This window comes from Pristis pectinata, chromosome 31 (genome assembly GCF_009764475.1).
Source record: "Pristis pectinata isolate sPriPec2 chromosome 31, sPriPec2.1.pri, whole genome shotgun sequence".
In the NCBI taxonomy this organism is placed as follows: Eukaryota; Metazoa; Chordata; class Chondrichthyes; order Rhinopristiformes; family Pristidae; genus Pristis; species Pristis pectinata.
Window position 1 is genome coordinate 7,281,655 of NC_067435.1, and position 27,402 is coordinate 7,309,056.

A 27,402-nucleotide genomic window follows, 5' to 3' on the forward strand; every position below is an offset into this window, starting at 1 on the left:
AAGTATAACTGAGAGCATTAGCCTGAAGAATAAAAACTTCCTCATTGAGGGATTAGGATAAGAGGTTAATCCCATTTTTCCCAACCTATTTCCCAAAATGACAATTCAAAATTCACAGTTGCCAATTTTTAATGTTTGAGAATCTGTCTGAAAATAGAGACTCTGCAAGCTGTCAATATTATCTGAAATTGCACATAATCGTGGTGGGATTCAGAACACAAGAACACAAGAAAATAGGAGCAGGAGTAGGTCATTACACCCTTCAAGCTGATGGCGCCATTTAATGTGATCATGACTGATTAAGATTCAGGTTCTTATTCCATCTAATGGAGACACAAGTGTCTGCAGATGCTGGAATCTGGGGCAACAAACAAACTGCTGGAGGAACTCAGTGGGTCAGGCAGCATCTGTGGAGGTAAAGATACGGTCAACGTTTCAGGTCGAAACCCTGCGTCTGTTCTGAAACGTTAACCATCCCTTTGCGTCCACAGATGCTGCTTGACTCACTGAGATCCTCTGGCAGTTTGTATTTGGCTTCTTATTCCATCTATTATTAATTTAGATCAATACATATTAACTGATAAAACAAGATATGGAAGAAAGAAAGATTGGTGACAGAGAGAACGAGCTTGTGAACAAATCCAGCAAATTGCAACATATTAAGATTTCTTTATGAGTCACACGTACATTGAAACACACAGTGAAATGCACCATTTTGCGTGGAGTGTTCTGGGGGCAGCCCGCAAGTGGCGCCATGCTTCCACCTGAGTAAGAATGGCACAGGGCCACAGCTGCCTCTCAACTCTAGTGACCCAGGTTCAATCTTGATCTCTGGTGCTGCCTGTGTGGAGTTTGTACATTCACCCTGTAACAGCATGGGTTTTCTCCGGGTGCTCCAGTTTCCTCCCACATCCCAAAGACATGCAGATCGGTAGGTTAATTGACCACTGTGAATTGCCGTTAGAGTGTAGGTGAGTGGTAGAATCTGGGAGGAGTTGATAGAAATGTGAGGAGAATAGGTTGCAGGGAAAAATGAGTGAGAATATGTTTAGTCAGAATATGTCAGAAGGAAATATAGAAATTCTTTGACATGTAGTTTTGGAAATGAACAATCTTAGCTTGATCTCTTTGTTCTTAGTCTGCCATATCACTTGAATGCTTTTTTTACCAAATGGAGTTAATAGTTCACTTAATAAAACCTCAATTTGCAGATAAGGGAGGTGTCAGATTGGGAAAACACAGCTCCCAGACTTGGATTCATTGAATTAATGGATGTTTGAATAGCAAACAATACTTCTCATTTAATTTCTGCTGCATTAAATAAAAACAATTTCTTAACCACAGCTGAATTAAACTTTAATATGTTCCTGCAACCACATTGACCTAGAACCAGACACTACGACTTTGAATTTTGATTTGAAGCACATATTTTATCTCTAATTCCCCACAGTGGCTAAGAGCTCTGTTGGTTAAATATCTGCATTAAAACTTTAATCTTTAGACTTTAAAACAAAATTCCTTCTAAGGCTTGGTGTAAAGATTTACAGAAATGAACAAATTAAAGAAAATAATGCCTCATTTGACAGCTAGTGACACAGATCCATGTGAAGGGTCAGGTGCTTTCAGCTGCCAACTTTGAACAGGCATCAGAGGTTGTGAGCCCATGAAAGATTCACACCGTAAAGATCAATTAAAAACCAAGGACTTCAAAGACAAAAATACCATTTCCATGTACAGCATTCAGCTCTTAGCATAACACAAGAAAGTAAGAGCACCTCAAGCCTGCTCCACCATTCAATGGCGGATATATGCTGGACTCAACTCCTCTTCTATGGCAGTTCCCCAGTCCTCAGTCAGCATCTGCGCCTCTGTTGGACTCTGAACCCATACTCCCCAGCATTTTTTGAATGGAAGTAACCCTCTTTGCTCCCACCTGAAAGGTGATTGGACTTTATTTTTATTCATTCAAGGGATGTGGGCATTGCAGGCTGAGTCAGTATTTAATTGCTCAGCCCTAATTGCCCTTGATAAAGTGTGGTGAGCTGCCTTTTTGAACCGCTGCAGTCCTTGAGGTGTGGGGGCAACCGCAATGCTGTTAGGGAGGGAGTTCCAGGATTTTGACCCAGTTGACGGTGAAGGAACGGCGATATATTTCCAAGGCAGGCTGGTGTGTGGCTTGGAGGGCAACTTTCGGGTGGTGGTGCTTCCCATGCTTTTGATGCCCTTGTCCTTCTGACTGATAGGGGTGGTGGGTCTGGAAGGTGCTGTTTAAGGAGTCATCTTGAGTTGCTGCAATGCATCCTGTAGATGGTACAAACTGCTGCTACTGTGTGTCTGTGGTGGAGTGAGTAATGGTTGTGGATGGAGTGCCTATCAAGTGGGCTGCTATGTCCTATATGGGGTCGAGCTTCTTGAGTGTTGTTGAAGCTGCATGTTAGGACTTCTTGTTTCAAAGAAACTGTGGCCTAGAATATAAGATAAGATAAGATATCTCTATTAGTCACATGTACATCGAAATGCACAGTGAAATGCATCTTTTTGAGTTGTGTTCTAGGGGCAGCCCGCAAGTGTTGCCACACTTCCGGTGCCAACATAGCATGCCCACAACTTCCTAACCCGTATGTCTTTGGAATGTGGGAGGAAACCAGAGCACCCGGAAGAAACCCACACAGACACAGGGAGAATGTACAAACTCCTTACAGACAACAGCCGGATTTGAACCCGGGTCACTGGCGCTGTAATAGCATTACACTAACTGCTACACTACCATGCCTTCGATGTACACAACAGCCAGTGCCATTGACCGTCTCATTACTGGCCTTCTACTGCACACTTCAGGTTCTCAAGACCCAAGATTTTAGGCTCAACTGAATGGTATTACACAGTTGTCTCATCAGTCCCTGGGATGAGTCTGCTGATAGGGTACATTGTTTTCTATGTGTTCATCTCTCTTACCTTTCCTTCTCTCTCTCTTTTGTTTTTTCTCACTCTTTCTCCTTCTCATCTCTCTCACGTTCTCATCTTCCTCATAAATAACAGTAGAAAATGTGAGTAAAGTTCATTTTAGAGGTTACGTTTTAGGTCATAGAGTTACACAGCACAGATGAGATGGACTCTTGACCTCACAATCTACCTTGTTATGACCTTGCACCTTATCGTCTACCTGCAATGCACTTCACCGTAGCCGTAACACTTTACTCTGTATTCTGTTATTGTCTTTACTACCTCAATGCATGCTGTACTAACTCAATGTATCTGCACTGTGTAATGAATTGATCTGTACAAATGGTATTCAAGTCAAGTTTTTCACTGTACCTCAGTACAAGTGACAATAATAAACCAGTACAAATACCAAACAGGCCCTTTGGCCCAAATCGTCCATGCTGACTAAGATGTCTATCCGAGCTAGTCCCGGTTGCCTGTGTTTGACGCATATCCCCCTAAACATTTCCTATCTAAATGTCTTTTAAACATTGTAATTGTACTCACCTCTACAACTTCCTTTGGCAGATCTCTTTACAATATTTTTATTGAATCCATGAAAAAATACAGACTACATGCGTCAAGAAAGAGAATAAAAATACTACTGAATACGTTGTATTAAATTGTACTTAGATTACAGTACTCTAAATTGATAATCACATATAGTAGTTAGTTAATAAAGGAAGAAAAAATTGAAATATTTTATTATAAAAAAAATCTCTCACTACCAAAGCCCAAAGCTGTTAGATGGAAAAAACAACAAGGAAAAACTTTTTAAAACATAACCGTGTCAGCCAATATCTGCATTTTAGTCCCCAAATAAGAGATTTTGAAAATAATTCAAAAAAGGTCCCCACAGGGTTTGAAAGTCTAGGTTAGGTTCAAAAACTGAACAGCGAATCTTCTCTAGATTCAAGTATGACATAACATCCCGTAACCATTGAGCATGAGTAGGCAGAGTAACTTCCTTCCATTTAAGCAATACAGCTCTCCTGGCTATAAGAGAAATAAAAGCCAGAATACATAAATCAGAAGCCTTCAAAGTTATATCTTTTTCTCCAACAATCCCAAATAGTGCAAATAGTGCAACATTTATTTTGAAAAGTACAGAAAAAGTATGAAAGACCTCTGTCCAATATTTTTTAAGACTCTGACACGTCCAAAACATGTGAATTAAGGAAGCCACTCCGTTATTGTATTTGTCACAGTAAGGAGAAAGGTCAGAATAAAAATGGGATAATTTATCTTTAGACAAGTGAGCTCTATGGACCACTTTAAATTGAAGGAGAGAATGACGAGCCCATAATGACGAAGTATTAACCAACTTGAAAATTTCATTCCAAGTCTGCTCAGAAATTGACATCTGCAAATCTTGTTCCCAAGTGTTTTTAATTTTATCTAGTGGCACCTTACTCATTCCTAATAATCTGTCATAAATATTAGATACTGAGCCATCCTGAAAAGGCAGATCAATCCATATACTGTACCCACACCTGTGTGAAAAAGATTCCCCTAAGATCCCTTTCAAATCTTTCCCCTCTCACCTTAAACCTGTGTCCTCTAGTTTGACCCCTATCCTGGGAAAACGACAGTGACCATTCCCCTTATCTACACCCTTCATGGTTTTATAAACCTCTATAAGGTCACTCCTTGTCCTCCTGCGTTCCAGGGAAAAAAGTCCCAGCTTATCAGCCTCTCCTTATAACTGAAGCCTTCCAGTCCCGGCAACATCCTCGTGAATCTCTTCTGCAACTTTTCCAGTCTGGAGACTTCAAATATGATAGCTCCACAATTTTGAATGCTGAATAAGAAACTTTAAAATGCTTGTCTTGCTGTCTTTGTATGGCAGATTGATGAAGAAATATTCTCAAGTGCCTTATTCCAAAAGGGTTGGATAAAGTAGGAGTTTATGGGGATATTTAGTGCAGATTTTAACACACGTCTTACTGTCTCTCAGCTCCACCTCACCTTCTGCCTGGCTGCTTTGTTCTTTCACCAAGCCTTGATGATACCTCATACCTATTGGAATCATCTTCTGATGAAGCAGGATCCTCAATCCCTGACATTTTACATCAGACGCTTGGGTGAGTTGAGACTGGGTTTAACAAATTCACAATTGGCACTGATTTCTTTCTCCAGCCCCACTTCCTCCCACTTCCATTTTCTCTGATACCTTATAAGCCAAAGGTATTGGGCGGAGAGCGTAGCAATCCTGTTGTACTTCAATGAATTTTAATGATACAGCACAGAACGAGACAGCAAATGAGAGTGGTCAGAATAAGATACCAGCTGAATGTTCTTTTCTATGTAATTATTGTCATTTCTTTAAGATAAATTTTCAGTTATAAATGCAGCGAACTCAACTGAGTTGGTTGCTGGGATGTTTCAGGGTCAAGCATGTTACAATGGTTGGGAATGGCAGATTTCCATCCTTGGAGCAAATTGGTGAACCCAATGGCTTTTTACAACAATCTAGTTGTTTCATGGTTACTGGCTTCTTTATGTAATTGGACATTCTAATGTTTTAGTGAGATTCAAATCAATAGTTTGGGTTGTTGAATCACTAGCCCATAATTTAACCACCATTTAGAGTCATAGAGGAATACAGCACAGAAACAGGACCACTAACAGGCTCATGGGTGCTTGATGGTTGCCATTGACTGTGGGCCCTCAAGCACCCATTTACTCTAATTCTACCTTAACCATTTTATTCTCCCCACATTCCCCATCAACTCCACCAGATTTTACCACTCATTTACACACTAGGGACAATTTACAGTGGCCAATAAACCTGCTACCCTGCACATTTTTAGGGATGTGGGAGGAAACTGTGGGAGCATCTGCATGGGCACAGGGAGAATGTGCAAACTCCACACAAACAGCGCCGGTGGTCAGGATCGAACTCAGGTCGCTGGAGCTGTGAGGCAGCAGCTCTAACAGCCGTGCCACCAATGCTACCATACCTTGTGGTTGAGGGAGAATAGTAGTGTGCATCCAGAAGCAAGACTCAATAAAGGATCTTTGGGCCATCTTCAAGGCCCAAACATTAACTCTTCCTAGTGGCCTGAGCTCTACAACAACCCGCCCCCTGCCTCACGCCTGGGGGCAAGTCTGCTCCAAACTTCAAGCATGTTATCTTTCCCACTGCCTCGAAGGGTAGATTAACTTTAAAGACCGATACAGGATCCAGTAATCATTCCAGCTTCTTTTATAGCTGCATCAAACATTTTAAATTTCAAGATCAGTAGACAGCATAATGAAGGGAGAACTGAGTGTGGGGAACAGTATGATGATTTGAGGTTGCATGAGAGGGGATTGCTTTACCCTTCTCTCAATGTGGGATCACATGATGACTGATATAGAACGAGGAGAATGTTAGGACAATCCAAAGGTTAATACAACTCAGCGGGTCAAGCCACATCAATGGAAGCAAAGGGATAGTTGATGTTTTGGGTTTAAGGAAGTTAAAACAGGGCAGGATTTACACAGTGAATGGCAGGGCCCTGGGGAGTGTTGTTGAATAAGAGGGACCTAGGGGTTCAAGTACATAGTTCCCTGAAAGTAGCAACATAGGTAGACAGGGTGGGGAAGAAGGCGTGTGGCAGGCTTGCCTTCATTGGCCGTGGCATTGACTACAAGAGTTGGAACATCATGCTACAGCTGTATTGGACTCACAAGAGTTGAGGTTTCACGTTGCAGGTGTACAAAACATTGGTTAGACCACATTTGAAGTATTATTTGCATGTCTGCTCACCACTCAGTGGGAAGGATGTAATTAAGCTAGAGAGGGTTCCCACAGCCCAAAGTTGCGCTGGTTGGTAGGTTAATCGGCCGATGTAAATTCTCCTAGTGTGTAAGTGAGTGGTAGAATCTGGTGGGAGGTTGATGGGACTATGGGACAAATAAAAATGGGGCTTGTGTAGGATTAGTGTAAATGGGTGCTTGATGGTCAGTGTGAACTCAGTGAGCTGATTCCGTGCTGTATGATTCTATGGATACAGTGATCGTGGAGTGATTACTTTATCAGAGTACTTTACTAGCAGTCCAAATTTCAGTTGCCGTTGAGGCAGCTGTGGAATTTAGAAAAAAAAATTAACCAGGATTTAATAAAGAATGGCTTCTCTCAGTAATGGTGACCGTGAAACAATTGATTTGTTGTAAAAACCCACCTGGTTCACCAATACCTGGCTAATGCCTAATCATTTTTCCTGGCAATGTGGTTGACTGTGAAATGGCTTCACAACATGCTGCTCTGTCAGGGGTGGGCAATAACTGCTGGACTTAGCAGCGATTCCTGAAAAATAAATGGGGAAAAATAAAGAGATTCCGAGGAAAGGAGATAAGAAGAAAGCAACATTGGATAATCGGATAGGCAAGCTTTTGGATTGAGAAGAGCAAGATGGTGCCGAATGTGGTGACTTGTTGCAAGTTGCTCTCTGCAGATCTACTCATTACTTTTACTGTAATTGTTCTATCTTTTAAATTTAAATTCCATGTCACTAAGTATTACTCTGTATTCTGTTATTGTTTTTACCCTGTACTACCTCAATGCACTGGGTAATGAATTGATCTGTACCAACAGTACGCAAGACAAGTTTTTCACTGTACTTCAGTACAAGTGACAATAATAAACCAATTCCAAAAACCTGGCTGGAAAATGGAGGTGTTTGCGGACTAAAAGTAACACACTGAGTAATTTACCTTGTGGGATGTTGAAGCATGGAAACCCATTGAGGTAGTTCTGGACAAGGAGCTTCGAAAAGATGCAGGTTGATACAACAGTGACGGAGGCTTAGGGATGGACAATAGGGAGCGACAGTTTTACTAATCGAACAATGTAAAATCTTCTGGTTTGTTTCAGGGCACATTGCATGCCCAGAGTTACAGATTCATAGCACAGAAACAGACCCTGCAGATCACTACTGCATTCTTGATAATAAAATATAAAGAAGTAAACCTTCATAGGAAGAAACTCCACACTCCAAAGAGTCCATCCTCAGAAAGAGTCAGAGTCACAGGGTTCATCATTTGTGGATTCGGTTCATTACAGAGACGACAGAGTCAATTAGAAGGCACAAGTTCAAGGCAGGTTACAAGCACCGGTGACGAAATAGGGGCGATGTAGTGAGACGTTAGTAGTGAAGGAAAGGGAATAGTTAGCGATGACAGGCCTGTGTTAGTATAGAGTGCAGGATAGGTGTTTGATGAGCTGAAGTTGGATGGAATTGGGCAGGATGGAGATCCAATGAAAATCAAATCTCTTGGAGGCAATGATGAAATCAAGATGCTGTGTGGTGCTGAATCTGAAGTAATCCTCTCCACTAATGGTTCATGATTCTGTCCAGGAGTGTACGCAAATATCTTGAACAATGGGATTCCCTGGTCTAACTTTGTCCTGGATTGTGCGGACCTTTATCGCCAAGGCTTTCACACGAGCAGGGTTTATCAGATATACCCCTCTGGATCATTCCTGCCGCTGAGTGTTTACTGTGACATGGAGACTGATGGCGGAGGTTGGACTGTAAGTTGGGGCCTTGGCCCTAATGAAATTGCTTTTCCTATCTGTCCAGAAGGTGCCACCTAGTTTTCTCCTTCTCTTTCTTCGGAGGTCCTTCATCTTATAGCCAGATACAATGGGCCACAGGACCCTGTTTCAATGCTGTATGACAATCATATTGAACCTCACCAATGGGCCATTTACCAAGTCAAGACTGTTGACAAGGCCATTGGGGTCATCACCTTTAAGCCCAACTCTGACTGCTTAATCTCTCCATATACACATTAGGCAAATCTGCCCAACCAGTAATGAGGAGGTCACCCCACCAATGCCCTAGCTGAATCAACATGGCAACAGGATCAAACCTATTTTGCACGGTTAACAAACATTGTAGTTGGTTCTCCCTTTATTTTACCTGCAGTATTTGAGGAGGTTATTGTATAATAATGAGGAATTTCCTCAGAGGTAAAGTGGGTTAGAGCAATGCCACTTCTTGTTTGGATTGGACCTTGAGTCATAGAGTCATAAGCATGAAACAGGCCCTTGGCCCACCATGTCCATGCCCACCATCAAGTACTCATCTCCTCTCTATGCTCCTCCCACTCTAGTCTCTTGCATATCACAAAGTTTAATCGCTCCAGCATTGACAGCTACCTTCAGCTGAGTTGGCCCCACGCTCTGGAATCCCCTCTCTAAACCTCGCTGCCTTTCTTCTTTCTTAAGATTCTCCTTAAAACCTACCTCTTTGACCAAGCCCTCAATCATCTGTCTAAGTAACTCACATGGTTAATTTCTTAATGCTCCTGTGAAGCACCAAGGAATGTTTTACTATATTAAAACAGCTAAGTAAATATATCTTATTGTTGCATACATCTTTAGTAAAGTTTGTTTGGATTGGCTTTTATACCCAATTATTTGTTCATAGTTCAATATTTTCCACAGATGTGGCCAAGATTGGCCTGCAGGTAATCTCTAACCACTAGGACATTTGAAACAAAGAAAGAGTGGAGATATTTCTGACCTCTTTCATTTCTATGGTGCCTTTCACAGCCACAGGGTATCCCACACCACTTCACTGCCAATAAAATGTACTTTTATTGCAGATTAGTTGTTGTTGTAATAAATCATTCTGCATTCTGTTATTGCTTTTCCCTTTGTACTACCTCAATGTACATGTTTGGGATGATTTTTTTAGATGTCACACGAAACTGCATCTTAGTACATGTGACAATTATCATGAGCAACATTACCAGACACAGTTGCAGATGATACAAGAAAACTTAGAAACATAGAAAATGACTAGACCATCTGACACTTCATGCATGCTCCATCGTCCAAATTCAGTATCCCATTCCTTATTTCTCTCCATATCTCTAATCCCTTTAACCCAAGATCTACGTCTAACTCCTTCCTGAATATATTTAATAATATGGCTTCTGAGGGAGAGAATTCCACAGATTCACTCTTAGGGTGAAGAAATTTCTCCTCTTCTCAGTCCTTTATCCTTGGATGGTGTTCCTGCTGCTGGACTCCCCATCCACTGGAAACATCCTTTCTGTATCTAGTCTGCCCAGCCTTGTCAGAATTTTGTAGGTTTCTATGAGGTCCCCTTCTCATTCTTCTAAACTCTAGTGAACAAGCCTAATCGACTGAATCTCTCTTCATACATCTGTCCTATCATGACAGGAATCAGAGTGGGGAATTCTCTCCACAGCAAGGACATCCTTCCTTAGGTAAGACACCAAAACTGTACATCATACTTCAGGTATGGTCTTACCAATACCCCGTATAACTGCAAAAAAGCATCCTGCTCCTGTACTCGAATCCTCCTTCTTAAGACCACAAGTGGGACACAAGGCTCTGCAAGCCTGCCCCACCACTCAGTATGATTCTGGCTGATCGATGCCGGCCTCAACTCTGTACCGGTTCCTTGATCTTCCAAATATTTCTCTTTCTCCACCTTAAATATACCTAATAATTTAGTCTCCACCACCCTTGAGGGCAGAAAATTCCAGAGATTCCCCGAGAATTTACCATCCGAGAAAAGAAATTTCACCTCAGTTTTAAATGTCCATCCCCTTGTTGCTGGGACTGGAGGGACTGAGTTATGATGAGAGATTGGATAGGCTAAGACTGTTTTCCCTGGAGCAAAAGAGGATGAAGAGATTTTATAAAATCATAAGGCGCATGGATAAGGTGGATGGTCACATTCTTTTTCTCAGGGTAGGGGAGTTGAAAACTAGAGGGCATAAGTTTAAGGTGAGAGGGTAAAAATTTAAAGGGGACCTGAGGGGCAATATTTTCACAGAGAAGGTGGTGGGTATATGGAACGAGCTGCCAGAGGAAGTGGTTGGGGTGGGTACCATTACAACATTTAAAATACATTTTATTTAATTTTATTTTATTTAAATTACATCTTATCTTATCATGTACCTGGATGTGAAAGGTTTAGAGGAATAAGATAAGATTTCTTTATTAGTCACATGTACACCAAAACACACAGTGAAATGCATCAATTGTGTAGAGTGCTCTGGGGGCAGCCCACAAGTGTCGCCACGTTTCTGGCACCAACATAGCACGCCCACAACTTCCTAACCTGTACGTCTTTGGAATGTGGGGCCAAATGCAGGCAAATGGGACTAACTCAGTAAACAACTTGGTCAGCGTGGTTGAATTGGGACAAAGAGCCTGTTTCCGTGCTGTATAACTTTATGACTCTAGTTTATTACTGGCTCCAACCGCCCTCTATGTGAAAAAATTCCCCTTCAGATATCCTTTAAACCTTCCCTCCAGCGGTTAGCGTAACACTATTAGCGACCCAGGTTCAATTCCGGCCACTGTCTGTAAGGAGTTTGTACGTTCTCCCTGTGTCTGCGTGAGTTTCCTCTGGGTTCTCCAGTTTCCTCCCACATTCCAAAGACGTACGGGTTAGGAAGTTGTGGGCATGCTATGTTGGCGCCGGAAGCGTGGTGACACTTGCAGGCTGCCCCCCAGAAGACTCTACGCAAGAGATACATTTCTGTGTGTTTTGATGTACATGTGACTAGTAAAGAAATCTTAAAAATCTTAAATCTATGCTCTCTTGTCTTAGACACACCTACCATCAGGTAAGGATTTTTCCTATTCTCCCTATCTATCTCCCTCATCATTTTATACACCTCTCTCGGCAAAACAATCTTTCCTCAAGCAAAGCTATGTGGGAAGGGCTTGTGATAAAGTGTTGTAACTCCTTAATCTTGTGCTTACAAGGTGTTTCAGAGACGAATGGATGGCTCTGTTGATTTCTACAGAGGATGGGATGATTACAAGCAGGGCTTTGGGACAGCGGATGGTGAATATTGGCTCGGTGAGCTGGAGAGCTTGTTGTCCATTTGGTTCAAGTATACGGTGGGAAGTAGTAATATTAATTATTACATTACAACTAATAATGCACTGTAGAGACACAAGAGACTGCAGATGCTGGAATCTGGAGCAACACAGAACTTGCTGGAGGAACTCAGCAGGTCGAGCAGCATCTGTAGAAGGGGGTGGGGAAGCAACTGTTGATGTTTCAGGTCTAGGCCCTCTGCCAGTTCTGCACAGATGCTGCACGACCTGCTGAGTTCCTCCAGCAGATTGTTTCTTAATAACACACTGTAATAAGGCCATGAGTGCAAAAGAATCTCCGAGTTCACTATATCCTGGCTTTGTGCCATCTGATTTCAGTCTTTTGTAACTCCACAGCTTCAATGTTTGTGTGAGCCAAAGGTTCAATGTTCTAACTCTGTAAATCTCTCCATCCTTTTAAGACTCACCTCTCCCACAGGCTTATATTTGATTATTCAGATTGGTGTCAGAAGGATTTTCTACCATGTTCACGGTGTTCTGTAAATACAATGTACCATTGGATATTTGTCCTTTGGAGATCAGCCAAGGTTGTTCTGAAGCTCACTTCTTAATTTCCTTTTGTGCCTTTCAGTTTAAAGCAGTTTTATGCACTCCCAGTCAGTGAAACTGTCTCAAAATCTGTGCTGACACCCCTGTGCTATACTGACGGCTACACTATCAGTGGCTCCCCAGTCAGGTGAAGAAAAGAATCCCCTTGCTGTCGTGAAGAGGAGCTTAAGAGTCCTCTCCTGACCAATATCTATTCCTCATTCAACTGTAGCAGATGAATTGGTATTGACCTGCTATTTGTGGGATCTTGCTATGTAAAAGGCCTCGTGGTTCCTTGGGTACAACAGTGATTATGCTCACAGCATTTTGGGGTGTCTAGAGGTTTTTCTCTCAGTCGGATATGTGCAAGGTTTTCAGCAGCTGGGTACTTGACATCCACAGAGAGTGTTCAGGTGAGCTGTGTCCAGATGGCTGACTCAAGTCGGTATGACCTTGACGGTCAAAATTCCGACTCTGATGGGAGTTATTCCCCCCACCCCCCACCCTTAATGCCCTCTGGACTGACCCAGTCAAGGACTTAAGCCAACGCCACGCATCCAGGCACGGGCGGCTAATCCCAGTGATTCCCACATCCCAGCCTAGCATTCAAATTAAAAGGCTAGCAACCAGTGCTGAGCAGCTCCTGGGATCTGATAGTGCAAGCAACAGGACAAGGGTCTTAATCCCTTTTCTATGAGGTCTTGTTTCCCACACTGAAGTTGACAGTGTTTCCTCCCTTATCTGGTTCCACACTTCACCTCCACCTCTCACCTTCCAGCCTCTGTTGTTACTCCCTTCCGTCCTTCATCTGCCTGTCACTCCTCCTCACCTGGATCCACCGATGACCTGCCAGTGAAACAAAGGGCTGCAGAGGCTGGAATCTAGATGAAAAACACGATGATGCTGGAGGAACTCAGCAGGCCAGGGGAGGAGGGGAGAGCAGATCCACCGGGGGATGGGTCAAAGGTAAGGAGAGAAAAAAAGAGGCTAGGAAGGGGAGGAAGAGAAGAAGCCTGGGGGGTGGGGGGGGGAGGTTGTAGGGAAAGGGGGTGGAGGTTACTGAAAGTGGGAGAATTCAATGTTCATGCCGTTAGGCTGCAAGGTTCCAAGACGGAAAATGAGGTGCTGTTCCTCCAGTTTGCGCTTGGAATTCTCCTGGCGCTGGAAGAGGCGGGGGACTGACTTATCAGTGATAGTGCGGGAGGGGGAGTTGAAGTGACCGGCAACGGGGAGATGCAGGTCGCGGTTACGGATGGAGCGCAGGTGTTCTGCGAAACGGTAATACATTCGGTGCTCCAAGTGTGGCCTCCTCTACATTAGTGAGACCAGACGCAGACTAGGTGACCGTTCTGCATTTTCCGTCTTGGAACCTTGCAGCCTAGCGGCATGAACATTGAATTCTCCCACTTTAGGTAATCCCCACCCCCCTTCCCCAAACACCACCATCCCCCCCACCAGGCTTCTTCTCTTCTTCCCTTTCCTAGCCTCTTTTTCTCTACCTTTTTTTTTCTCCTTACCTTTGACCCATCCCCTGGTGGATCTGCTCTCCCCTCCTCCCCCGCACCTGCCCATCACTATCTCTTACCTGCATCTACTTATCACCACCTGTTGCCCACCCCACCTCCCCTCTTTTGTCCACCTATCACTGCTCTGCTTTTCCCTCCTATGTATTGGGCTTCCCCCTTTCCTACCTTCAGTCCTGAGGAAGGGTCCTGACCTGAAACGTTGACCGCCTGCTTTTCTCCACAGATGCTGTCTGGCCTGCTGAGTTCCTCCAGCATCATCGTGTTTTTTATCACCTGCCAGTTCTTGCTCCACGTCTTTCCTTCACCTCTTTATGCCGACTACCTCCCCTCTATCTTTCAGTCCAGATGAAAGATCTCGACCCGAAATGTCGACTGTTCATTTCCCTTCACAGATGCTGCCTGACCCGCTGAGTTTCTCCGGCATCTTGTTTGTTGCTAGTGATTAAAATGTGCGGGACTGCCCTCTGCCTCTCTCTCTCTTGTGGTCACAAACCTATAATAGTCCTTTACATAAATCTGAGTGTTTATTCCTTGCAGGTCTGCAGAACATACATTCATTAACAGCACGGAGGAACTATGAGCTGAGAATCGACATGGAGGACTTTGAGAACAGGACCGTCTATGCCAAGTATAAGCTGTTTGCAGTGGCCCCTAATGCCATTCATGCAGAAGGAAGTGGCTACAGTCTCCTGGTTCGGGGATTCACTGACGGGGGAGCAGGTAATTGTTCACCCACACCCCTCCTGGAGACTTACAGTAAAACTCCAATAATCCGGCACCCGATTGTTCAGAAATCCCAATGGCCCAACACTCATTCCTGATTCAGGGTTGTGCAGCACAGAAACAGGTCTATTCCAGAGTGTGAGCCAGGGTCCAGAGTGCAAGCAGGGTAGGTGACGAGCGAAGCACACAAAATGCTGGAGGAACTCAGCAGATCAGGCAGCATCTATGGAGGGAAATGCACAGTTGACGTTTTGGGCCAGAAATCCCAATGGCCCAACACTCATTCCTGATTCAGGGTTGTGCAGCACAGAAACAGGTCTATTCCAGAGTGTGAGCCAGGGTCCAGAGTGCAAGCAGGGTAGGTGACGAGCGAAGCACACAAAATGCTGGAGGAACTCAGCAGATCAGGCAGCATCTATGGAGGGAAATGCACAGTTGACGTTTTGGGCCAAGACCCTTCATCAGGACCGGGAAGGAAGAGGGGAGAATCCAGAATGAAAGGGTAGGGGGAGGGGGAGGAGCCGGCAGGTGATAGGTAAGTCCAGATGAGAGGGGGGAAGGTAGGTGGGTGGGGGTAAAAGGGAATGATGTGAGAAGCTGGGAGGTGATAGATAGAAGAGGCAAAGGGTTGAAGAAGAAGGAAGCTAATAGGAGAGGACAGTAGACCATGGAATATGGGTATGTAACAGGCTGGGAGTCTGGAGTACAGCAGGGACTGAGGTACGGACTGTGGGTCGAGTGTGTGGCTGGAGCTGAGTTTGAGGTCCAAAACACCAGTAGTCAGGACCATGGGTCGTTCTGTGGCCAGAGCTGGGGTCTGGAGTGCCTGCTAGATCCCATATACTATTGTGTAACATGGATGTAAGTGAAATGAATGTGTGTAGACACAAGAGACTGTAGATGTTGGAACCTGGAGCAAAAAACTAACTGCTGGAGGAACTCAGCGGGTCAGGCAGTGTCTGTGGAGGGAAATGGGCAATCAACATTTTGGGTTGAGACTTCATGTGGACTGAAAGATGGGAGATAGTCAGTATGAAGAGGTGAGGGGAAGGGGTGGAGCAAGAGCTGACAAGTGATAGGTGGATCCAGGTGAGGAGGGGTGATAGGCAGATGGAGGAGGGAAGGGTGGAGATAGTGACAGAGGCTGGGAGGTGATAGGTGGAGGTGACGAAGGGCTGCAGATGACGGGATCTGATGGCAGAGGAGGGTGGAGTGTGGATCTGATAGGTATTGAGGGAATAACATCCAAAAGTCCAGAGCATCTGTTCAACTGGCACCACCAAAGTTCTAATGGTAATGGATTTTCAGAGTTGGACCATAAGACATAGGACCAGAACCAGGCCATTCGGCCCATCAAGTTGGCTCTGCCATTCAATCATGGCTGATTTATTTTTCCCTCTCAACCCCATTCTCCTGACTTCTCCCCCTAACCTTTGATGGCCTTACTAATCAAGAACCTATCAACCCGCTTTAGAACCCTCCTAGAGTTGGCGTTCGTGAATGGTCATCATGGCCAATTTATTATAATTGTTCATTTATTGAATTATTTGAATTTAAGGTCCATAGCTGCCATAGGGATTTGAATGGAATCATGGGGCATAAATCATCTTATTTTCCCATCAATTTCTCCCAGATTCTACCACTCACCTACACACTGTGGCCAACTAACCTATCGACTGCTGCACATTTAGGATGTGGGAGGAAATTGGAGCACCCAGAGGAAACCCACAGTGACAGGCAGAACGTGCAAACTCCACAGATATAGCACCAGAGGTCAGGATTGAACCCAACTCACAGGAGCTGTGAGGCATCAACTCTAATTAACTGCATCACTCTGCCGCTGTTAAGTCTCTGAATCAGTGGTCTCATGGCTTAACCACGATGTTACCATTCCCAGTTCAACTTCAGTGATGTGTTAATTAGGGACTGAATCTTCCTGATCACCTGTCCACAATTCAGTGACCTCAGCTGGAAGCAACACCGGTTTGATAGAAGATGAGGCTGGACAATTTATAGTTGAATATCTGGTCAATACCAACCCGAGGACTGACTACTGTATTTAGGGAGGAAAGGTGGGGTGGAGTGAATAAAAAAATGCAAGAGAGATGCTGGAATGTAGGTGAGAAAACAACAAGATGCTGGAGGAACTCAGCAGGTCAGGCACCTCCTGCACCCGTGCGGAACTTGACAGTTTCATAAATTTTGCCACTAATTTTCACTCAGCTCTCCAATTCACCGTCTATCTCTGACACCTCTCTCTCCTTTCTTGATCTCTCCATCTCCAACTCAGGAGATTCTTTATCCACCGACATCTTCTACAAACCCACTGACGCCCACATCTACCTTGATTACAGCTCCTATCACCCTGTCTTTTGCAAGGACGGTCTCCATTTCTCTCAATTTCTGCTCCCAGGATGAGGCTTTCCACTCCAGGACATCCGAGATGTCCAACTTCCTGCACCTCTGCTCTCACCCCCAACCCTCCCAGACTCAACAGGGATAGGGTCCCCCTTGTCCTCACATTTCATCCCACCAGCCTTTGTATCCAACACATCATTCTCTGCCACTTCTGCCATCTTCAACGGGACCCCACCACCAAGAACATCTTCCCCTCCCCACCCCTTTCAGCCTTTTGTAGGGACCACTCTCTCCATGACTCCTTAGTTCAGTCCTCCCTCCCCACCCATCCCGCTCCCACCCTGGGGACTTTTCACTGCTCCCGCCATAGGTGCAACACCTGCCCCTACACCACCTCCATCACCGCCATCCAGGGACTCAAACAGTCCTTTCAGGTGAGACAGAAATTTACCTGCACCTCCCCTAATATCATCTCCTGCATTCGGTGCCGCAAGTGTGGCTTCTTCTACTGTACATTGGACAGACTAAACGCAGACTAGGTGGCCATTTTGTAGAACACCTACACTCTGTCCATAACTGCAATCTACATCTCCCCGTTGCCAGTCACCTCAACTCCCCCTCCCACACCATCACGGATATGTCAGTCCTCGGCCTCCTCCACTGCCAGGAGAGGTCCAAACGCAAACTAGAGGAACAGCACCTCGTTTTCCGTCTTGGGATCTTACAGTCTAATGGGATGAACATCGAATTCTCCCACTTTAAGTAAACCAGACCCCCCCCCTCCCCACCTTGCCTCCTCCTTTCTTCCCTTTCCCAGCCCATCTCTCTTTTCTCTCCTCACCATTTTCTCTCTCTCTCTCCTTTCCCTCTCCTCCCCTCCCCCCGTGCCGCCTGCCTCCATACCTTTGACCCATCCCCCGGTGGATCTGCTCTCCCCTCCTCCCCCACACCTGCCTATCACTATCTCTTACCTGCATCTACCCATCACCATCTTGTGCCCACCCCGCCTCCCCTGTTTTGTCCACCTATCACTGCTCTGCTTTTCCCTCCTACATAATGGGCTTCCCCTTTTCCTATCTTCAGTCCTGAAGAAGGGTCCTGACCCGAAACATTGACCGCCTGCTTTTCTCCACGGATGCTGCCTGGCCTGCTGAGTTCCTCCAGCATCTTGCTGTTTATACATCGAAAAAAAATTCACATGGATTAAATTCTTCTTTAGTTTGTGGTTAAATCACTCTGTGTAAGCAAGGAACTTCATTGCAGCCTGGTGCATATGACAATAAACTAAACTAACTAATTGCCTATATCCTATCTTTTGTTGCAGGAGACTCAATGGCCTATCATAATGGACTCAAATTCAGCACTTTCGACAGGAATCACCAAGGCCCCATAAACTGTGCACAGAATAACTCTGGAGCCTTTTGGTACAATGCATGTCACATGGTAAACCTCAATGGTCTCTACTTAAGAGGGCCACATGCTTCCTACGCCAATGGAATCCACTGGGCCACATGGACTGGGTATTATTACTCCCTCAAAGCTACTGCCATGAAAATGAGGCCCACCTCTGTGGGTTAGAAGGTACAAGAGCAAATCTCAGTATCTAGTTTACACCCCACAATCCTGTAATCCATTTTCATTAAATACACATTGCAGCTTTTCTGATGTTGTGTCTGTAAGATGCAGACTGCCACACCAGTGTGTGTACCTTGGTGCCGTTGCTGTGTTCTCACACTGACAAGCAGGTTCCTCCCACCTTTTGCACCCTTAGGTCCCGGTTGATGTTATTATCTTTTCATTCGATGCAGTCTGGGTTCCGTGTGGGGTTCTTCCCTTCTTGTTCTGCTTCTGCTGGTCGTTAGAGGAAGAACATTCACATAGAGCCCAGCACCGTGATTTGAGGGCAACTCCAGGATGCATTATTGAAGTGTGGTCAATGTTGTAATGTAGGGAAGGCAGCAGCTAATTGCTGCACAGCAGGATCCCAGCAATGTCACGATGGATGAAAATTTGACAGCGCCTTCAATGCAGTACGGTTTGAGAGGCCGACACCCCAGCAGCAAAATTCCATCATACATAAAGGCAAAATTCCATTATATGTAAAGTCCCAAGGCGTTGTGTGTGGTGGGAGGAGCCTTCATACTTCCACGGTGTGATGGTGGGGTTGGCAGAGAGAGGATGGCAGTTGGGTAGAAAGAGATGGGTGGGAGGGGGCATTGGTGAGGCTTGCAGTCTGGTGGTGGCTGGTATCACTGGGGGTTGAGTGGATAATGTTGGACTGGATGGAGTCGACTGGATGGATGGTCGTTATGGAGTTGGGGAGGGCAATTATGGAACTGGGAGCCCAAGGACTTGGCACAGGGTGGGGACGCAGTGGCAGTAAACTACTCAAGGGAAGACTTACCCACAAGATTATAGATACCTCAGTAAATTAAAGAACAAATTGGCAAATTGGTTTATCATTATCACATGTACCGAAGTACATGTTTCGCATGTCATCCATACAGATCATTTCATCACATCAGTGCATTGAGGTACTACAAGAGAAAAGCAATAACAGAATTCAGAATATAGTGTTACAGTTACAGAATGCAGGCAGACAATAAGGTGCAAGGTCACAGCAAGGTAGATTGTGAGGTCAAGAGTCCATCTTATTATACAAGGGGACCATTCAATAGTCTTATAACAGCGGGATAGAAGCTGTCCTTGAGCTTGGTGGTATGTGCTTTCAGGCTTTTGTATCTTGCCCGATGGGAGGAGGGAAAAGAGAGAATATCTGGGGTGTGTGGGGTCTTTGATTATGTTGGCTGCTTTATCAAGGCAGCGAGAAGTGCAGACAGAGTCCATGGAAGGGAGGCTGGGTTTTGTGATCTGCTGAGCTGTGTCCACAACTCTCTGCTTCAGACTCCCTGAAAGAGAAGTTGGTTCAGTCGGAAACCCTCTAACTGGTTGTGGGATTCTGATGTTTGGATCCCAGGTTCTTTTCAGAGTCAGGAACGAGGCATAAGTTCTTGTTGCTCCACAGTCATTTTATTAAGTGTTGAGAGAACGATTACAGGCACATGGCAACTTAAAAAGAAAAAGAGTAGGAAGCAAGAGGAGTGAGAGAGAGAGGCAAGCAAGAGAGCAAATAAGCAAGAGAGCTTTTTAACATAAAACAGCTCCTTTTATACCTGAGAGAGAAGTAAGATAAGATTTCTTTATTAGTCACATGTACATCGAAACACACAGTGAAATACATCTTCTTGTGTAGAATGTTCTGGGGGCAGCCTGCAAGTGTCGCCACGCTTCCGGTACCAATATAGCATGTCCACAACTTCCTAACCTGTACGTCTTTGGAATGTGGGAGGAAACCAGAGCACCCGGAGGAAACCCACACAGACACATGGGGAGAACGTACAAGCTCCTTACAGACGGCTGGAATCGAACCCAGTCGGGGTAATATTTTAGGTCGAAATTGAGGTATAAATTTTGGGCACAACTACTTTATCCCGATCAAAATGGTTCCAGAGGATTGTTTAATAGTATTTCCAAAGAATGACACATCCTACTTTGCAGCACCACCTCAGCATCACGACTAAATGTCAGCAGGTCAGACAGCATCTGTGGAGAGAGAAGTAAGATAAGATTTCTTTATTGGTCACATGTACATCGAAACACACAGTGAAATGCATCCTTTGCGTAGAGTGTTCTGAGGGGCAGCCCACAAGTGTCGCCACACTTCTGGCACCAACATAGCACGCCCACAGCTTCCTAACCTGTACGTCTTTGCAATGTGGGGGGAAACCGGAGCACCTGGAGGAAACCCACGCAGACACGGGGAGAACGTACAAACTCCTTACAGATGGTGGCCGGAATTGAACCTGGGTCGCTGGCGCTGTAATAGTGTTACGCTAACTGCTACACTACCATACCTGAATTGAATGCTTCTATTTGTCTCTAAAGTAATAATGACAGGCTAATGTTTTTGGAAAGATTCTTGTTCCTTTTCTCTCCAGATGTTGCTCTCTAGATCAAAACCCACCACTGGATTTTCTTTCCTGCCTTTATCTTTCTTCCTGATGTTTTACCATTACCCCTAGATCCAGGTGCAGCCAACAGAGATTGAGAGTGGGGTTAACAGTGCAAGTAGGCCCCCAATGGTTTCTAAATTATTAGGATTTATATTCAAGTTGTCTTAAAAGGTTGTATAGAACACAGAACACTTCATGTGACAGAGCCGTAGTTATACTAAGAGGGTTACCATCCACAGTTTTGGATTAATAATCTGAAGCTGGGTGTTCAAAACTAATCATTTGCATTTAAAAAATAGGCTTAAAAGAAGATTTTCTTCAATGGAACTGAATTTTGGGAGCAGTACGTCACATATTGTATAGAGGTGCAGCTGGTGGAGCTGCTGCCTCACAGCTCCAGTGAGCTGGGTTCTATCCTGACCTCTGATGTTCTCTGTCAGTGTGGAGTTTGCATATTCTCCCTGTGATCACATGGGTTTCCTCCCACATCCCAAAGATGTCAGGTTGGTGGGTCAATTGGCCACTGTAAACCGCCCCTAGTGTGTAGGTGAGTGGTAGAATCTGAGGGGAGCTGTTGAGAGTGCGCGGAGAATAAAAGATGGGTTAGGCTAGGATTTGTGTAAATCGGTGCTTGATGGTTAGCAGGAACTTAGTGGACCAAAGGGCCTATATCAACGCTGTATCTCTCTCTGACTTTATAACATGTATGTAGTGGAGATGATTTACTGTACCCCAGAATAAGTAATAGTGACCATGAAGATGAATTGTGGCTTTTAAGGAAGAAACCCTGATTTGTAACTCCACCACAGGTTTTAGGATTTCAGCGGGCATGAGTAACACAATGACCACAAAGGGGCCAAGGCACCACGTCACTCTTCCCCTCACACTGTGAGATGCTCAATGTGTCCTGGTTGATATAAATATCCAACAGATCCATCCTGGCTTCCCAAGTGTCAGCTTCTGTTAAACGCTGAGGAACATCAGATTTGCTGGATAGACAAGAAACTGCAGATGTTGTAATCTCGACCAAACTGCTGCAGGACTCAGTGGGTCAGGCAGCATCTGTGGAGGCAGAGGGGATGGTCGACGTTTCAGGTGGACATCTGCATCAACTTTGCTGCTTGCCTTTAATGATCATCATTGGGTAGACCTTGGATCAGGCTCAGTTCCACTCACCTCTCAACTCTCCTGCCTGACTGAGGTAGACTCCATAGTACTGAGCACGATGCAAGTTTCAAGGAAGACACAGGAGACTGAAAGATGCTGGAGGAGCTCAGAGGGTCAGGCAGCATCTGTGGAGTGAAATATAGACAGTCGACGTTTTGGGTTGAGACCCTCCTTCCAGTCCAGATGAAGAGTCCGGACCCAAAACGTCAACTTTCCATTTGATGTGAAGGCACACTGGCCTTCATCAGCTAGAGCACTGAGTATAGGAGTTGGGACATTATATTGCAGTTGTATAAGTCATTCGTGAAGCTGGACTTGGAGTACTGTGTCCAGTTTTGGTCACCCTGTTATAGGAAAGACATGGTTAAATTGGAAAGAATGCAGAGCTTTATGAGGATGTTGCCAGGACTGGAGGGCCTAAGTTATAGGAAGAGGTTGGCCAGGCTAGGTCTTTATTCCTTGGAACACAGGAGAATGTGCGGCAACCTTATAGAAATGTTTAAAATTATGAGAGGCATAGATAAGGTTCGACGGATGGTAGCAGCCTTTTCCTCAAGGTCCAAAAATAGGTGGCATAGATTTAGGGTAGTTGGGGGAGGGGGGGAGGGCAGGGGGGAAGATTTAAAAGGGACCTGAGGAGCAACTTTTTCACGCAGAGGGTGGTGACTATATGGAACGAGCTGCCAGAGGAAGTGGTTGAGGCAGGTACAATAGTATCATTTAATAGGCACTTGGAGAGGTACATGGAGGGGTGGGGCTTGGAGGGATATGAGCCGAATGCAGGAAATTGGGACTAGTTGGGTGGGCACCGTGGTCAGCAAGGACTGGTTGGGCCGAAGGGCCTGTATCCGTGCTGTGTTGCTCTATGACTCTATGACCCACTGAGTTCTTTCAATAAATTGGAGAGAAGGTCTATTCATCTATTGTTTTCCCCTATCTGTATTTCAATGTGCAATATTCCTTAACACCATGGAGACACAAGAGACTGCAGATGCTGGAATCTGGAGCAAAAAAATCCCAGCCTGAAACGTCAGCATCTCTTTGTTTCCACGGATGCTGCTTGACCCGCGAGTTCCTCAAAGCTTTGTGATTTACTTATTTAACTCTAAGATGTCTACCTCTCATCTACGTCTACCATCCGACTGAAGGGTCTTGATCTGAAACGTTGACTGTTTATTTCCCTCCATAGATGCTGCCTGACCTGCTGAGTTTCTCCAGCACCTTTGTGTGTGTTGCTTCAGAACTCTTTAAGTTACTCAGCTCTTTAGTTTACTTTCACAATTTCCAAACCACACTGCCCGTATTCAGATATTACCTGCTCTTGACGAACCTGGTCGGTGTTTGATCTTGGTGAGTTCTTGGGGCCATCTGCTTCCGTGGTTGATCTCTGGAGGCAATGCTGCTGGTCATCTTGTAAGTGTCCTTCCAGGGTCTGGTGGGATTCCTGACATCACTCTGGCTGCTACATTTCCACCCCACACGCCCTTTTTATACATCTCTTTGCATATGTTCCAAACATTGCGTAGTTGTTTACTGCCATTTACACAGCGGTAATTTCTGTCCATAAACCACATATATTTCTTTAACTTCTTCAAACTCCAGGTGGTGTCCTGGTACAATTACGTCCACAATTTGGTTCCTTAATTATCAGAATAAATGCATTGTTTTGCAATTTATCAAATTGTTTCTTTCACAAGATGTCAGTTCCCAAAACATCCCCATTTGCTTCTTCTGTCCTATGGCTAGCTCACAGTGGGATGGTTTATAATGTTGACAGGGCTGTGAAGCTGTCTCAGTCATGTTCTCTGTCTAGGTGTCTTTGTGCTATGGTTCCCAGCATCTCTTCCTGGCCAGCAGAGTGTCCTCCCTAAGCCTGACAGAATACTCGACATCTCTCTGACTGCTACATTCCCCCTTTTGATCCATGATTAACATGGATTACCTCATTATAAACGTGCACCTTATTGTCTATCTGCACTGCACTTTATTGAGGTTTTTTTTGCATCAGACTTCACTGTGGAGAAATCTGCAAATATCCCTATGATAACAGATGGACTGATTTCAAGTAACATGAAGCAACTTGTAAAAATCCCAGTTGCAAAGGATAAAGTATGAGAGAAACTCACAGGGTTAAAGGTAGACAAATCGCTGAGGCCCGATGTGTGCACTCAAGGGGTTTAAAGGAAGTGGCTGCAAAGTCAGTGGACCCATTGGTTGAAATTTTTTAAAACTCATTGAATTCCAGGAGGTTACCAGAGGATTGGAAAACAGCCAACGTGATTCCTTTGTTCGAAATGGAGGAAGACAAAAGACGGGGAACTATAGACCAGTTAGTTTAATACTTATTGTTCATGTTGCCAATTAAATGCAACGCATAATAAAACACCAGACAATGGCTTTGCCTAATGACTATACTTTACTAATTGCGATTAGTTGAAACAACTCATAGATTTACACAAGACTCCTTTGTTCTGCATTCACTGTTATTGTTTTACCTTGTACTACCTCAATGCACTGTGTAATGAATTGATCTGTATGAACGGTATGCAAGACAAGTTTTTCACTGTACCTCAGTCCATGTGACAATAATAAACCGATTCCAATTCCAATTAATAGATCACACAAGTTATTTACGCTAGTACATCTGAACAGCAGCGATGACCATTTGGAGGTTGTGGTACAAGATATACTGTATGTTCAGCAAACAGACTTAGTGAACAGGTATGTTGAGTAATTCAAATGCTACATGCGACTGCTGAGTAATTAATCCTTTCCAATGAGTAAATAAAAGAACAGTAACAGTTAAACAAATAAATGTAACTAATAATACCAGCAATGTATGAAATAAGGCATATCCCAGAGGCAAAGCTGGAAAAGAGAGATAATTTGTTTACTATTGTCACATGTACTGAGATGTAGCAAAAAGCTTTTGTTTCCGTGCCATGCAGACAGATCATTCTGTACAGCAGTACATCGAGGTAGTACAAAGGGAAAATAAACAAAACAATGCAGAATGTAGTGTTACAGTTACAGAGAAAGTGCAGTGCAGGTAGACAATAAGGTGCAAGGGCCATGATGAGGTAGTTTGAGAGATCAAGAGTTCATTTTTAGCATACAAGAAGTCTCTTCAAGAGTCTTATAAAAGTAGGATAGAAGCTGTCCTTGAGCCTCAAGGTTTTGTATCTTCTGCCCAAGGGGAGAAGAGAAAATGACAGGGGTAGTAGGGGTCCTTGATTATGTCAGCTGCTTTCCCCAGGCAGCGGAAGTATAGACGGAGTCAATGGAAGGGAGGCTGGTTTACGTGATGGACTGGACTGTGTTCATATCTCTTTACAAATTCTTTTTTGTAGTGTTGGGTGGAGCTGTTGCTATACCAAACTGTGATGCATCTGTGATGCACCTGAAAAAATTGGTGAGTCAATGGGGATGCAGCATGATGAATTTCCTTGGCCTTCTGAGGTAACATAGGAAGTGGTTCTCCTCTTTAATTGGGCAGGCACGGTAGTGCAGCGGTTAGCGTAACACTTTACAGAGCCAACGACCCAGGCTCAATTCGGGCCACTGTCTGTAAGGAGTTTGTATGTTCTCCCCGTGTCTGCGTGGGTTTCCTCCGGATGCTCCGGTTTCCTCCCACATTCCAAAAAGACGTATGGGTTAGGAAGTTGTGGGCATGATATGTTGGCGCCAGAAGCATGGCGACACTTGTGGGCTGCCCACAGAATACTCTACGGAAAAAGATGCATTTCACTGTGTGCTTTGATGTACATGTGACTAATAAAGATATCTTATCTTATGTACAGTCTAGAATTTTAATCACCTGTGTAAAGGGTATTGGAATAGGTTTATTATTGTCACTTGTCCCGACGTACAGTGAAAAACTTGTCTTGCATACCGTTTGTACAGATCAATTCATTACACAGTGGATTGAGGTAATACAGGATAAAAACAATAACAGAATACACAGTAAAGTGTCACAGCTGCAGGGTAGTGCATTGCAGATAAACAATAAGGTGCAAAGTCAAACAAGGTAGTGTCACAAACCAGCAACAAAAGAAACCCACTGAGCATGATTCAGTGTTAAAAACTATTTTATTAATCACTACTTATGATAATACGTAAAATAAAAGTAAAAATGTTAGTATGTTAGAATTCAAAAATGTTAAACCTTGAACGTTAACCCCAAAACTAAACTCGTCGTGTGTGTGTGTGTGACAAAGTCCAAAACTCCCAGTTCCGGAATGGTTCTTAAAGTTCAGTTCCGCAAGCCATAAGGTGAAACATGAGCAAGGGCTTCTTCAACAACCACTGTTGTCTGAAGATAAGATGTAGATGTAGAAAAACATAGAGAGAGTACATACGAAATCCAAATGTTCCACGATGGAACCCAAACGACACTTCAGTGTTTACTCGGTAGTGACTTCCTCACCCCGAAAGCATCCGAACCGTGGTCGTCCACACACAAATACCTGTTTCCTTCTACAGGTCAGCAACAAAGTGAACTCCACCGGATTACTTCCAACTTCCATACATGGATTTCAGTGGCAAACACAGTTATTGTTTCTCATCCATCGATAGAGAAAACAAGCAGGCTGGTGTCTCTCTCCCTTCTCTCTCTCTCTCCTTCTTCTTCTTCTAACCTCTTCAACAACGTCATTACGTCCTTTATCTTCTATTGACGTAAGCACGCCCCACACAGACATACACACACACACTCTATCTTAAAGGGACTTTCACTGAGTCCGTAACAGTAGATTGTGAGGTCAAGAGTCCATGGGATAGAAGCAAAGCATTAGTCATTTCTGTAAGTGAGGGAATGCAGGATAATTGGTTGCCTGGTATGCAAGGCAAACTTGTCTGTTCTTGTCCAAGGTATCGGAGGAAGTGCGTTAGCATGGATTGAAAACTGGCTGTTAATAGAAAACAGAGTTGGAATAAATGGGTCCTTTTTAGACTGGAGGGATGTAACTCATGGAGTGTTTCGTGGCCCTCAATTGTTTACTATTTACATTGATGACCTGTAGAAGGAAACAAAATGTAAAGTTTCCAAGTTGCCATTGATATAAAATAGGTGGAAGAGTAGGTTGTGATGAGGACATTGTGATTCTATAATGGGATATAGATTGATTGAGTGACTGGGTGAAAACCTGGCAAATGTTGACTGTGGGGAAGTGTGGGGTTATGTGCTTCAATAACAGGAAGCAAAAGGCTAAATGGGTAGAGG

At 44.3% G+C, this 27,402-nt stretch overlaps 1 protein-coding gene across 1 annotated transcript in view; it reads left to right on the plus strand.

Moving 5' to 3' along the window:
• LOC127584866 (microfibril-associated glycoprotein 4-like) overlaps window positions 1-18,579 on the plus strand; it is a 28,512-nt gene extending 9,933 nt beyond the window's left edge. The window contains exons 2-6 of the mRNA XM_052041834.1: window positions 4,940-5,066; window positions 8,328-8,503; window positions 11,729-11,825; window positions 14,458-14,640; window positions 18,326-18,579. Of these exons, the coding sequence (XP_051897794.1) occupies window positions 4,988-5,066; window positions 8,328-8,503; window positions 11,729-11,825; window positions 14,458-14,640; window positions 18,326-18,579 (789 nt within the window). The 5' untranslated portion in view covers window positions 4,940-4,987. The remainder of the gene's footprint in view (window positions 1-4,939; window positions 5,067-8,327; window positions 8,504-11,728; window positions 11,826-14,457; window positions 14,641-18,325) is intronic.
• The last annotated feature ends 8,823 nt before the right edge of the window (window positions 18,580-27,402 follow it).